General features: G+C 51.5%; 1 protein-coding gene across 2 annotated transcripts; it reads right to left on the reverse strand.

The window, feature by feature from the left end:
- Positions 1-2,502: 2,502 nt before the first annotated feature.
- On the reverse strand, positions 2,503-13,564 carry KLHDC3 (kelch domain containing 3). 2 transcript variants are annotated; one of them, XM_089918703.1, is made up of 15 exons: positions 13,400-13,564; positions 10,985-11,197; positions 10,630-10,806; positions 10,362-10,477; positions 10,102-10,173; positions 9,779-9,992; positions 9,613-9,699; positions 9,358-9,466; positions 9,157-9,230; positions 4,558-4,705; positions 4,360-4,426; positions 4,176-4,280; positions 3,811-3,886; positions 3,575-3,691; positions 2,503-3,140 (listed from the first exon to the last, which is right to left on the reverse strand). In XM_089918703.1, exons 2-15 carry the CDS (start codon positions 11,136-11,138, stop codon positions 3,004-3,006), a joined length of 1,653 nt encoding a protein of 550 aa, XP_089774829.1. In that variant the 5' UTR covers positions 11,139-11,197; positions 13,400-13,564; the 3' UTR covers positions 2,503-3,003. The 2 variants fall into 2 exon arrangements, with proteins under 2 accessions (XP_089774829.1, XP_022437648.1); XM_022581940.3 differs by lacking the exons at positions 2,503-3,140; positions 3,575-3,691; positions 3,811-3,886; ... (1 more) ...; positions 4,360-4,426; positions 4,558-4,705 and adding exons at positions 7,644-7,829; positions 8,955-9,033 and having other exon boundaries at positions 13,400-13,549.
- Between the last annotated feature and the right edge of the window lie 244 nt (positions 13,565-13,808).

Consider the following 13,808-nt stretch of genomic DNA (forward strand, 5'->3'; position numbering starts at 1 on the left):
TCAACCCCTTATTCGTCCCACTCAGTCACAAAGTCTCCCACAGGGTACCCACCTGCTCATCTGCAATGGACAAACCTCCAACAGTCCCTAAAGGAAGAGCACACCAGCCGTGACGCCAAAACCCTGCACGTTCCTGTCCGCAGTCCTGCTCCTACATTGCCCACTGTCCTCCACAGTCTAACCCCACTTTGACTCTGATCTGCCTGATCTGGTACCCAAATCCAGCCACCCAGGTGAGCAGTCCTGATTGCCCTTCTCTCACCCGCACCAGTAAAGATCTGAGCCTCCTTCCCTGCCCTCAGGACTTTCCATCTCTACAGGGCAAACACTTCCTGGCTGACTCGGGATGAAAGTTTGCTTCCCTGATCCCCTTGTGAGACCATCCTCACAGCCTCAATTCCTTATATCCCTTTAGCTGGTTTGCACACCACGGACCACATAATGATCCCATTTATGTGAAATGTCCCCAAATCAGCAAATCTAGAGATGGAATGTGGTTTAGTGGTTGCCTAGAGTTGGGGGGATTGGGAAGAGCTGAGTGACTGCTAGAAGGTACGGGGTTTCTTTTTGGGGTGTCACAAATGTTACAAAATTGTGGTGATGGTCACACAATTCTGTGAATATACTAAAAACCACTGAATTGTACACTTTAAATGGATACACTGTATGGTATGTGAATGGTATCTCTACAAAGCTGTTAACAATAAAAACCAAAACCAACCAGACCAACCCACAGCTGCAGCTCAGGGCTCTCCATCTCCTCTAGCTCCTCATTGAAGGGGAAAAGTAGCAGTTTGGAGGCTTGGGGACCAATACAGCCGTGTGGTGGACATACGTTACGGTTTCTTGACTGCCCTTCACCTGAACCCCCTTCTTGTGCTTAGAAACTCCCTACCACAAACCTAGGGAGAAGGTAGAGCCCACCTCCCACCATATGAAAGACCAGACACTTGGCTTTCCCAGCATCGCCTTTGCAGCCAGGTGACTCGATGCCTCTGCCAGGAATGCCTCAGTCTAGCGCAGAGCAGGGGGAAGTGGGGCACCTCTGGTGTCGGCACTGACATCTTCACGTCGACGCTGGTTCCCAGGTAGGGCTTACAGTGCTTTTAACTGCTCTGACTTTATCCCCCACTCCTTTTTTGGAGCTTCTCTCCAGCCTTCTTAGTGTTTCTGTGAGCCCAGTAGTTCAATAGTCTATTTCTGCTTTTATCAGCCAGAATCGGTCTTTTGGCTTTAAACTAGGATTGACACACGTGACACTGGGGACCCTGTAGCACTGGCTCCCTCACTCCCCCTGGGACAGGCGAACTATCCTGGTAGCTAGAGCCCTCATCTAACAATCACTGGGAGAAGTGCATTTTATGCATTTCTGTCATCAGAACTACATCTTTTCCCCCATCCCAGAAGCATCAAGCAATAACAGATGTCTTAGCTTCTAATTCTACCTCTTCCTTTCCCTTATAGCTGCTTTTTATTTTTTTAATTATTATTTTTTTGGCTGCGCCACACAGCACACAGGATTTTAGTTCCCCGACCAGGGGGCCCCCTGCAGTGGAAGCTGGGTCCTAACATTGGACTGCCAGGGAATTCCCTATAGCTGCTTTTTAGATGTTAATCTTTCTAATGTTCTGTAGTTTTTGTGATTTATCTAGGTCCCCAACCCTACCGTCTGTGATTAACTGGTGTTCCTGATTCTTAGGGTTTATAAATTATCAATTATAATTCTCATCCCCTTTAACATACTCTCTGCTTCTGGAACTCTGATTTGTCTCACATCTCCTCACTCTATCCTCCGTGTTGTTTAACCTCTTTTCCTCAGTTTCCATTTCTATCCCTGGGCTCCATCTGTGTAACTTCACATCTACTTCCAGTTCATTCTCCTTCTAGGTGTGTCTAATCTGCAGCTTAACCATAAAGTTTCTAACTTCAAATAGTATATTTTTCATTAAAAAAATTTTTTTAATCAATCTGGTCCTTTTTGATATTTTTTTCATCAGTCATAGCTTTTCTTTAAACGTAAGTAAGACATTTTATATTTTGTATTTTATACTTCTAACGTCTCAGTCTTTGCTGGTCTGATTCTCTTGCCTGTCGTTCCTAATGACTCTTACGGGTTTTTTTTTTTCTTTGTTTGCTTTGTTTTCACTGTAAGCTTAGATTCCTTGAAATTTTATCTGAAGGAATTCCTTGAGGCCTGGGTTTAAAGTACAATCCTCAAGAGAGGAATGCATTTGCTTCTGCCAGGTGCCTGAAGGCACTATCAACCTGAGATCACTTTAAACTGAACTGTCAGCTCGAGGATTTTCCAGTCCACACAGGCAATATGAATTCTCCACCCAAACAGTACTGAGAGCCAGCTGTGCTTACGTATTATCATATTTTTGTCCCCACCTTCTACCTCCCCTTGCATCCAAGACCAAAGCTAAGTAGATGAGTTGTGGGATTGGTTCCGTCTTTGAATGTTCGTGTCATCTGTTCAGTTTAAATAGGAAGGGTCTCTGATCTGACTTCCCACTTTGTAGGAGCATTAGATTTATTGCCCACCCAACACGTGGCCCCTGAAATGGTAATTCTTGGCCACCCACAATAGAAGCAGAATAAAAAGATGAGTGACACGAGTGTTTATGAACTGGCTCCTACATAAAGTCCCAGTCTCAGGAGCCACTCACAGACTCTATGGCCTTCAACTGGCCTCAATGTCACTCACCAGTCCTTTTCCTTCTATACCAGAATCATTATTTTAAGGCAAGAATGGGAGGACTTGAGGACATGATGACCCAGATCCAAGCAGAAGAAGTGTGGAATGGCAGAAGGCTGAGCTGCTCTTCTTGTCCAGCCCTCAGGCAGTCCAACAGCCCTCTAGTCATCTCTGAGCCAGCTGGGTTCCCAGGCAGCTGTGACCCTTGCCCTTGAATGGGAAAGACCAGAACAGGCCAAGCCCAAATGTGTCCCCACAGATGCATTTCTCACTGGGGCAGTGGCAGAGCTGAGGACAGCTCCTCACTACTCTTTGCTCAAAGGGAGATGTCTTCTGTCCTTGCCTGCATTTCGGCGCCTCTTTCGACTCAAGAAGCTCTCTAGCTTCTTGCTTCGTTTCAGCTCCTTGAACTTCTCAGCTAGGACCAACTGGCGCTGCTCAGCTAGAGGACAAGGAGAAAGAAAGCCAGTAAGCAAAGAAGGAAGCCCGCTTCTTTCCCTTTCCCCAGGTCAGTAATGCTCAACCACTATGCAGTGATATGTGACTCATCTGGAGTTCACCGGTGTGTGTAAGCAAGCTGACTTCTATGAATCTGCTCCTTCTCAATTCAACCACGAGCTCCTTCTCTGTGCCCTACCCACATATGTGGGGGTGGGACAGAGATAAAAACGACACTCCCTGCCCATGGTCATTAGGGATACAAGAATGGTTACAAACAACAACTCCCTACTATTTCTACTTTCCTCCAACTTACCATGGGATCCAGCCTTCATGCCCCCCTTAGGGAGCTCATGGACCCCCAACACAGTATCCTGCCTCTATGGCCACCCAACCCCTGTTCCTGTAACTAGCCTGTCATAGCTGTGCCCCACTCACATTTCTTCAGGAAGTATGGCCGATGGCCCTGCTGGGCCTGAGCCCTCCGCTCCTGCTTCAGGGCCAGGTGCAGCTCCTGCTGCCGCTTCCGTTCCTGCTGTGCCATTTCTTGCCGCTCCCGAGGAGCAAAGATGAGCTCGGTGAGACAGGTGAAGAGCGGGGACTGTGAAGCACCTCCTGCCTCGGCCTGCTCTCACCTCCCCCCCCCCGCCCCCCCCCGTATTCTGACTTACTCACCACTTGCTGAAGCAGCTGCTTCAGCCTCTCACGCTCCTCCCCTGAACAGCGCTTCTTCAGCTGCCTTTTCACAAGCTCCACGTTGGAAAATGAGTATGGCAGTTAGCATGCTGTAAGTGTTAGGTGAAACTCTGTGCCAAGCATTATTCTAAGAGGTTCGCATATGTTAACTCCCATAAACACTAGGAATTATCTTTCTGTGATAAGAAAACTGAAGCACAAAGAAGTTAACTAACTTGTCAATGATCACACAGCTAGTAAATGGACACGCCCTGCTCGCCCTGCTCCCCTCTGCCCGACTCTCTTGACCTGTGCTCTAGTCTCACCACTTGGAATCCCCACAGACCAATCTCACGTTACTCACATCTTTCTCTCTGGCTCGGATGTCATTTAGGAATTGATACGTTTTATCAAACACCTCAGGATTATATTCCCCTGACAGATCGTCAAAGCGGGGGTCCCGGGCTACCTTTGGAGCGAACAGAGAGAATATAAAAGAACTGTTCAGTCTCCTTGCACTGAGAAAGAGCTTACTGGCTCCTCCTCACCTTCTTACTGACGGGAACAACTTGACGCAAAAATGGCACCCGGACCTTGGCTGACATTTCCAGAGGCCTATGAAGAAATTAAACAGGTCAAGGGAACTCCAGTCTCGTCAAAGGCCTCCCACCTGCCACCCAAGAAAGCAGACACCTACTCAAGGGCCCAGCTATCCTCCAACTCCTGGGGCAGGCCTTGCTCCTCACCTGTGTTTATCTGCAACACATGCTTTTTGGACAGGTGGTCTGGAACTTTGCTTCTTAGTGCTGTTTCCAGTTACCAATTGTTTGTACGTCTTAGTCCCCACTTGGCTCTGCAATTTTAACAGCTCCTCAAATGACATGTGAGATGTGCCTGTGAAAGGTAGGTGGGGGTGGGAGGGAACCGCAACTAAGCCCAGCATCTGGCACTGCTGCAAAGGTGCCATCCCATCTTCATTCTTCATAGGTAACTGATCCTTTCCAACATCCCCTTCAGACCAATCACTGCAGGTCCTGGGCAGCACAGCTTGTAACGGCGCTACACTGACACCTAACTCCCCATCGGTTCCAGGTACCTGGGGCCTCACCTTGCTAAAGAAGGTGTATATGTAAGGCTCTTTTAATCACTCCTTCACAGGTTTCCCCATAAGGACCTCTGTCTCCCTTGCTCAGCTACCATCGCCATTATTCTGGTTCAGGATACGCTCAGCACCTCTCACCTCAATCAGTACTCTAGCCTCCTCACTGCTCTCCCAACCTCCAGTCTCACTCCTCTCAAAGCTATGCTCCCCGCTTCAGCCTGGGAGAGGCATCTGAAAAGCAAAACCTGGGGAGGGGGTAAATTGGGAGATTGGGATTGACATATACACACTACTATTGATATATATAAAATAGATAACTAATAAGGACCTACTGTAGCACAGGGAACTCTACTCAATACTCTGTAATGACCTATATGGGAAAATAATCCAAAAAAAAGTGGATAGGACTTCCCTGGTGGCACAGTGGTTAAGAATCCGCCTGCCAATGCAGGGAACACGGGTTTGATCCTGGTCTGGGAAAATCCCACATGCTGCGGAGCAACTAAGTCCGTGTGCCATAACTACTGAAGCCCGCGCCTGGAGCCCGTGCTCCGCGACAAGAGAAGCCACTGCAATGAGAAGCCCGCGCACCACAACGAAGAGTAGCCCCCACTCACCGCAACTAGAGAAAAGCCCACATACAGCAACGAAGACCCAACACAGCCAAAAATAATACAAAATAAAAAAATAAAAGTGGATATATGTATAACTATTCACTTTGCTGTACACCTGAAACTAACACATTGTAAATCAACCATACTCCAATAAAAATTTTTTTAAAAAAGGAAACTACTTCAGACCTGAAGTTTTCACTTTAAGTTCTTTAATAAAATAACTTTCTCTTTCCAAAAAAAGAAAAAGAAAAAGGCAAATCTGATCTTATCACTCCCACCTCATTTCCACATACATATCCTACACATCATGTCACTCCAGAACTCAAAATTCCCCAATGGCTTCCATCTTGCTCAGAGGAAAAGCTCTAGGCTTTGTAACAGCCTGAAGACCCCATGTGACCTAGCCCGGGTTTTGGCTCTAATCTCATCTCCTACCATCTCCTCCTTCCTACTCCTCTCCAGTCAACTGGCCTCCAAGCAGTTCCTAAGCAGGAAGGTATGCTCCCACCTCAGTTCCTTTGCACCGGACTTTGCTTGGAACACTTCCTCCAGCTGTACGGCTTGCTCCCTCACCTCCTTCAAACGGTTTCTCAAATGTCACCTACCCAGTGAGGCCTTCTGTGATTACTCAAAACTGTAACTCCTCCCCTGCTTTCTCTTCAAAGCTCTTATCACCCTTTTCAAAAAATTTACCCTTTAAAAATCTGCAATTCCGTGTTTTATTGTCTTTTATTAATTTGCTTGGTTTTTTTTAACCCCTAAAAGGTAAGCTTCATGAGGACAGTGTTGTGCTGCTTTATTTACTACTGTATCTCCAGCATCTACAACTGTGCCTGCACACAACAGATGCTCAACAATGTTGGCAAAATTTGTTGAATCCTCACCTACTAAGCCTTCCCCAACAACCCATCCCCCTTCCTGACTCTGCTTTTGAACATAACGTTTCCTCCCTGCGAAAAACCCTCTTCGCCCTTTAAAAAACTGCTCAGGATGTCCCAGGATGTCCTAATCCAGGAAGCATCCTCCCTCACTCCCCACGTTCCAGTGCGTTGGGGGGGCGCTCCCGGTGTTTGCATCTTTCAGAGAACTGAGTCTCACGGTCACGGCGTCTCCAGGCTCCAAGCCCGCACCACACGCAGTGCCACCGGCCCCTCACCCCGCCTCCGCGGCTGCCCCTCGGCCCGGCGCCATCCTCTCACCCTTCTGCAGGTCCCCGGGCCCCAGGCCCCCGCCGTCCCGAGACCCGCGAGGAGACCCGGAGGCCGCGCATTCCCGGGAGCTTGCGCTGAGCATCTGTTCGCGCAGCGCGCCGAAGACTAATGGCGCTACTTCCGCTCCGGCGGCAACCGCCCCGCCCCACTCCTTCCGGCATCTCCGGCAGGCTGAGTCCGCGAGGCTTGGTGACAATAGAGCAGATCCCGTCCAGCGCCGAGCGGGCCGCTGGTGGGCGGCCGGGGAGCCCTCCCTGGGCGGAAAAGGGCGCCCACCGTAAATAACGTTGCCCCCTCCCTTTTGTCGCTTGGCGCTGCACTCCGCGCCGAAGAGAAACTCCGGCCAGGCCGTGGCGGTATTTGGTTTCCTAATGCTCTTGGTTGAGAAGTCAGAACCTCAGCACCCTGGCCCCACTGCAAACTCCTGCCGTCCCTTGCCTATTCCACACAAAAGAGAGCACACGTTTGGAGACTTTCAATTCATTTTTATAAAATCTGAGCTGGCTGAGAGCGTCAGGGTACAGCAACAGCTCAAGGAACGGTAGGATTATCTGCTGGTCCTCCCCTCCCCAGGTCAGGGAGAAGGAGATTTCATGCCAACAGCTGCAACTCCTCTCAGCTCCCAATCAATGCTCAGGGCTCAAGCAGCGGGAAGAGGTGGAAAGAGGGGTGGGGAGGGGAAGCTCCTGAGGCTGACACTGCTTGCTTCTCCCTCCTCCCCATTCCCTTCGCTTCCCAGCAGAGCATGGCTGACCTGGGGCAGAGCAGAGGCCCAGGAGCAGTTGGAAGGAGGTGAATGGGACAGAGCACCAAGGGGAAGGGGCCCTCGGCCCAAGGAGGAAGGGACCTAGCCCTCCCCCCTGCAGCTCCCCACTAAGTTCACAGCACAGAAAACACCTCTAGTCCAACAACTCCATGTGGAGGTATACCAAGTCCAGGGTCCAAAGGGGCAGGCGGGGGAGAGATGGGCAGGGGCAGTGAAGACACCAGCAGGCTCAGGAAGGGAGGCGGCAGAAACTTCCTCCTACCCGTGGGAGGAGACAATGGGGCGACTGATATTGCTGTTGGTGGTCATGGCATTCAGCTCCCACCTGGAAGGCCAAAAATGACAGGCAGAAAGGACAGAAGGGGGAGCCTCCGCCCCCAAGTCAAGAATTGCTCAAACAAAGCAATGAACACACCAGTGCCTTCAGCTTCCTAAAGCTCAACCACCCACGGCCACCTCTTCCTTACAGCCCTATGAGGGTTAACAATCAGGTCTCCACCCACCACCAAATCCACTACCACCCACTAGTCCACCTGCAAGCTCATGCGGACTTCCTGTTTATGTTTACATATTGATATTCTTGTGCCCAACACCTGGAGAAAAACATCTGTGTATACATCTCAATAAACTTCCCAACCTACCTTTCCTCCTCTGCTCAGATCCAACCAGGATGCCCCTCCCCCCCACCAGGAATGTCGGGTTTTGCTCTCAACTCCCATCCTTGTAAGGCCCTGATTCAGCTCTCCTATCCTCCCTGAGGCCTTCCCCAGCCATCCCACCATATTAAAATTAAATTCCTCTCTTTTTGACAACTGTCATTCTACGAAGTACCTCCTTATGCCAAGGCTCTACTCTACTTGGTACTAGGCACTTGCACGTGTGTTCATCTTGGGCCAGCCTGGGATCCATCTGTTCAGCCTTGTATACTCTATCACCAAATACTGAACACACAGACCCTCAGCAAGTAAGAATTAAGCTGAACTGAATCAAGGAGAGGAAAGTGTCGCAGAATGACCCAGAAGGGCACAATTATACACAAGATAACTTTCAGTGCTTGATTTAGACCTAAGAATGGAATTCATAAGGGAAGGAGCTAGGAAGGACCTCCCTTAATTCTGGAATTAATGTGATCCAGAGGCTCCTAAACTTGTTTTTTTCTCTGCAACTAGGTTCTAAGATTTAATCAAACTTTCTCAGCGTATTAACAAAAATAACTGTATAAGCTCAGGAATTAGGAAGTGATGCCTGTGAGCTTGGTTTGAAAACTGGACATTTTTTCCATAAAACTTACCCAGCTGACAGTTTTATATTTCCTTCTATCTCCCTCTCCACAAGTACACTACAGAACAAAATCTTCTCTCTCCTGCACACTGAGACCAAGCCAATCAGGTCACGCCTGTGCTGCCCACTCACCCTCAACCAGTCCCTCCTTTCCAACCATTCACTGTACCTGATGTCATGGGGCAAACAGGACTGGTCCAGGTTATACTGAATCACAGCCAGTTTGCACAGAGTCTTCAGACTAGGGCCTTTAAAGGAGGAGTGGGGGAGAGGGAGATGGTCAAAGCCGAGGAAAGGGTCCAGTCCTGGATATCACCACCCAAAGACAGGGGCCCTGAGGGCAAATGCATTTAGGGAATAAGTGTACTTACTAAAGTCCAAAATGTGTAAGTCAGAATGATCTATGAGGTCAAATTCATCTCCCAGGCCTTCCTCAGGAGACGGACTATAGGGATCAAAAGAGAGATGAAGGAAGGAGCGAAGACTACCCACGAGACCCTCTTGCTCAAATGTCTCCCATGTTAGTCACAGGCTTAGGCCCTTCCTGGAGCCCTCCCCTCTCTCCTCCTAACCTGGTACCCCCAAAGAGGACAATCTTGTCACCAACAATACAACAGCACTGGCGCCGGCGGGGACATGGTCCCTTCCCCTTCGGTTCAATCTTTTTCCAGGTAAACGACACTAAAGAGAAGTTTAAATGGAGGTTCAACACCTGCTAGCCCAGATATCCTCTCCACTCCCGCCCCTCACCCACTCAGGATTATTCTTTTCTTTTCCACGCCCCCTCAATTGCTCCCTGTTCCTCCCTTAAAGGCAGTGCTCTTTACCAGGGTTAAACTTCCAGAGGTCATGGAAGTGCCGGTTCAGCCTTGCATTATAGCCACCAAAAATGTACAGCTCCCCATTGTAGCCAACTGGAAGGAGAGAGGAATGTCAAGAATGTAGGGGCAATGGGGGGACGGGGGACTCGGCAGGGACCTAACAGGCACTCACAGGCTGAGTGGCTCCGGCGCCCCTCAGGCAGCACTGGGGTGGGTGGACAGTCCAGCCAGGCCTCAGTCCTCGTGTCAAAGACACGGATGCGGTTGCAGTAAATCTCATTGTTGGAATGGAATGGCCCAAAACGGTCTGCACGGCCCCCAAAGACATACATGTGACTGCCCAGCATTGTGGCCGAGTGGAAGTCCCTCCAGCGTGCAGGGTTGCCCTGGGCAGGAGCAGAGATGGGAGGGGGAGGGGTCAGCTTTCACTGTTTGAGCTCCCTATGGTTCCTTAAATTGAGGGTGGGGATCTGGGAGAGAGCAAGAAGGGCCAACCTTTGTACAGATCAGGGTCCATGTCATGGTGCTGGTATCCAGCTTGTGAATGTCATTGGAAAAGCAGTCCGCCTGACAAGGAAGAGAAAGGAAGTGAAGGAAGGAATAAAAGAGAGGAGCAGGGGTCACTCTCCGACCCTCCGTCCCTCCCACCTCAGAACCTGCAAGCAAACCAAAGCCTCCCATTCCACTACTTTCAATTCCCCTTCCTCCTTCTCATTCCCACCCTAGGGAAACCTCTAGTTTCTTCCCAGACCTACCAGCTGCTCGTAGCCCCCGAAAATGTACATGGTCTTGCCCAGGACACAAGCCGAATGTCCATCCCGGGCCCCAGGAACTGTTCCTGCCACTCGGGGTGTGGACCATTTGTGAGTATCTGAAGGAGGGGAGAGGGTGGGCCCAGTAAGCAAGCTGGTGCTCCCTCCTCGACTCTGGGGCGCCTTATTCCCAGCCCCCCTCAGCCCACACCTTCCCCAGCCCCGCGAGGCACTATTTGGCAGAACACAGCCTCCAGAGACTCATACTCACTGACGTCAAAGGCATAGAGCACATTGCAGGCCCCTTCGGTGTCATTCCGCCCACCCCAAAGGAAGACTGTGTCGTCGATGAGGACGGTGGAGTGTCCATACCGCATGTAGGGTACCACGGGAGCCTGCCCGCGGGTGGCGGGCCTCACTGGGGGCAGCTTTGTCCAACGCAAGGACACTGTGGGCACAGCTCTGCTCAGCCCTGGGAACCTCTCTTCAGGCCGTCCACATTTTCCCAAACCACATGTTCGTTTCCCCCACCCCCTCTGGCCGTGGGGGCCACCATCAAACCTCACTCGGCCACCCACTGCCCTCCCTGATGCGGGCACCCAGGGATGATCCCTGCGTTACTTTACCTGCATTGAAAATGTGCACATCAATCTGACGCAGCGTCTCGTAGTCTTCCCCAGAGCAGTAACCCCCGAAGGAGTACACCCGGTGTCCCACAGCCACTGCAGCATGGTTCACCCTGCGGGGCCCGCCCTCCAGGTGCACCGTCCACCGTAACATCCCCTGGGCCACTGGTTACAGCAACATGCCCCCCCGGCACGGCCTGCTGCCTCTGCTACCTGCACACAAGTTAGGGCCAGGGGCTCCTCAGGCAAAGCCTTTGCCTGGTTCACCGTGACTCTGCCCAGGACTAGCCTTGCCTCTAAGTGTCACCCTGGTGGCCCTCCCACACCACCCCTCCACAGCTCAGGTGGCTGGCTCTGCTCCAGGGGAGCTGCTGAGGTCAGGAAGCTAGCCCTGGCCCTGTGTTCTCTAACAGCAAAGGGTGGGGCCACTCTGACCTGACTGCCAGCTCAGACTGCTGATCAAGGGCTCAACGTGGTCGTCCCCTACTCATGGCGGCTGCACCCTGTCACTGGCTTGGCCCAAGCTCCAAGCCCCCTTCAAAGGTCAGTGAGTTCTCTTGTCTTTCTGACTCTGCTCTGCTTACTGCCTGCCACCTCTCTAAGAATCTCTGTGCTCTTTGAGGTGGGGAGAGGGATCTCAAAATACTCAGAGCTATTAATAGCCCAGCCAACCCCAGACAGTCCACTGAAAGCTGGCATGAGTGCCTCCAAGCAGAAAAGCTTTTAGGCTTTTAGAGTGGAACAGTTCCTCTATCCAGGATGGGGTGGGATTGATCCCGGACAGGGACCTTCATGGATGATTAGCCCCTCGTAGGGGGCTCTTGTCAAGCAGAGCTGTTGTCATCGGGGTCACCCAGGGCCCCTCACAGGCAGGAGGGGTTCCTTTGACAGCTGTGCCTGGCATGCTGCCAAGAACTTAAGCCAGAAAGGTATGTGTGTGCTGGGGATTGAGGGGGTAGGGTTTTCTCCTCTTGCCACTTGCCCAACCTAGCCATTGTGGTAGAGAACGGGCTATTTCCAGCAGCTCTTCTCCCACTTGGGTCTCTGAAAGGGGACAGGGGTGGGGGTGTGCACTGGAAAGGGAAAGGAAAGCAAAATGCCCTTGGGCAGGACAAGAAAAAGATCCAGGCATGAGAGATCATGGTCTCTTAAAGACAACCCGCTAACCTAGTGATAATGGGTACATCTGAAGGCTCTGTCAGGCAAATCCTGCAGCTGGCACTGCCTGCTCTGGCAGGCACCTGCTGGGTTTGGGTAGATCATCTGCTCCCTGTTCAAGAAGCCCTGGCAGAAGGGAGAAAAAAAAAAAAAGAAGCCCTGGCAGAAGGAAGAGCCAGGCAGAATCTCAGGCAAAGAAAAAGCTCAAGTAAGGGAGGCCCCTCGCAAGAAAGACACACAGGTTTCAGCTGGCTTTTGCCAGCCCTCCTGCCCCTGCCCAGCCTCCCTCAACCCCCAACCCCATACTTTAAATAGCCACTCTGCCAAACCTGAAATAGCCCCTCAGGAAACCACTCTCACTTCATTACTCCTGTCCTCAATCCAAAAGCTCTTGGATCTGGGCTTGTAAGGACAGATAGGAAGGAGGTTGAAGAGCTTAAGAACCGGAGTCCATCTTCCCTCATAGCTTCCACTCCCCACTTCAGCTATATCAAGGTAAAGCAAAGAATTCAGAGGACAAGAGAGAAGCAATTCCATCCAAAGGTGGAGAAAAAAACCTTAGCTTCTCCTCCAAAAAAAAAAAACAACTCAAGCTCGTGAAGAACAAGCCCCCAGGGTCTCAGAGGCTCCTCTTATCCCTGGGTCTCTCCCATCCTCCATCACTGCCGCATTCTCAAGTTTCTTCAATTCCCTTCATGTACCTATCCCCCTTGCTTTCTCTTGCAATTTTCATTCCCCGTTTCTGGCCCTTCTTGATCTCCTGAGAGCTTTGCCGTTTTCTCCTTCTTCCTTCTCCCACAACTCCAAGCTCCACCCCGACGGCCCTCCATTTTCCCTCTTCCACTAAGGGGAAAAAAGCTAATATCCATTGACCCCTTTCCGCCAGAGATATTCCTCCCTGTATATGACGCTATCCCTGTCGTCTCCCAGTCATCCCAACCTCCCCTCCCGCACAACTCCAGACACCCCCGCCCTTTTCTTCCATTATCCTCAGCTTCCCTGTTCTCCTCATAACCCGATCTTCTTTCCAATTTCCTTTAGTGCCTCCTCCGGCTACCAGGTCTCTCCCACTGGTTTCCTCACCATCCTCCCGGAGCCCTTCTTTCCCCATTAACACTTTCCTTTCCCATCATCCCCCTAGCTCCCTCCCCACCCCCACCTCTTCACTCAGAGGCCCGTCCCCCACGACTCCAGCGCTAACCATGGGCATCCCCAGCCCCTATGGTTCTCCTTGTCCCTCAACCCACCCCGGACTACCTGCCAGGCCGGGCCGGGGCGGGGCCGCGGGTCCTCGCGCTGCCTGCAGCCTAGAACCCGTTGCACGCCAACCGACGACTCGATCCCCAACGAGATAAACACAACCAGGCACTATCCTTCCGGCGGGCAGCTGTCTGCGAACATGCAGTCAGAGCTAAGTGCCCGAAGCCTACCGGGACTTGTAGTTCACGGGGTTCCGGAGGGACGTCAGGGGCTGAAGAGTGGGCAGGAGGCTGAGGAGATTCTGGGCATGTGCAGATACGTGTCAAAAATCGCGGGGTTGGGCTTCCCTGGTGGCGCAGTGGTTGAGAGTCCGCCTGCCGATGCGGGGAACACGGGTTCGTGCCCCGGTCCGGGAAGATCCCACATGCCGCGGAGCGCCTGGGCCCGTGAGCCATGGCTGCTGAGC

Source organism: Delphinapterus leucas, chromosome 10, assembly GCF_059928025.1.
Source record: "Delphinapterus leucas isolate spDelLeu-1000000601 "Yukka" chromosome 10, BTC_Dleu_Yukka2, whole genome shotgun sequence".
Lineage (NCBI taxonomy): Eukaryota > Metazoa > Chordata > Mammalia > Artiodactyla > Monodontidae > Delphinapterus > Delphinapterus leucas.

Bases quoted from the DNA above. Each gene is read 5' to 3' on its own strand.
- KLHDC3 (XM_089918703.1), bottom strand. From the start codon at position 11,138: ATGTTACGGTGGACGGTGCACCTGGAGGGCGGGCCCCGCAGGGTGAAC. The intron at 10,174-10,361 runs GTAGGTCTGGGA...CTTCCTTGTCAG, and splicing joins TCGGGGGCTACGAGCAGCTG to GCGGACTGCTTTTCCAATGA. The intron at 4,427-4,557 runs GTGAGGAGCAAG...ATTTCTTCATAG, and splicing joins TGTGTTGCAGATAAACACAG to GCCTCTGGAAATGTCAGCCA.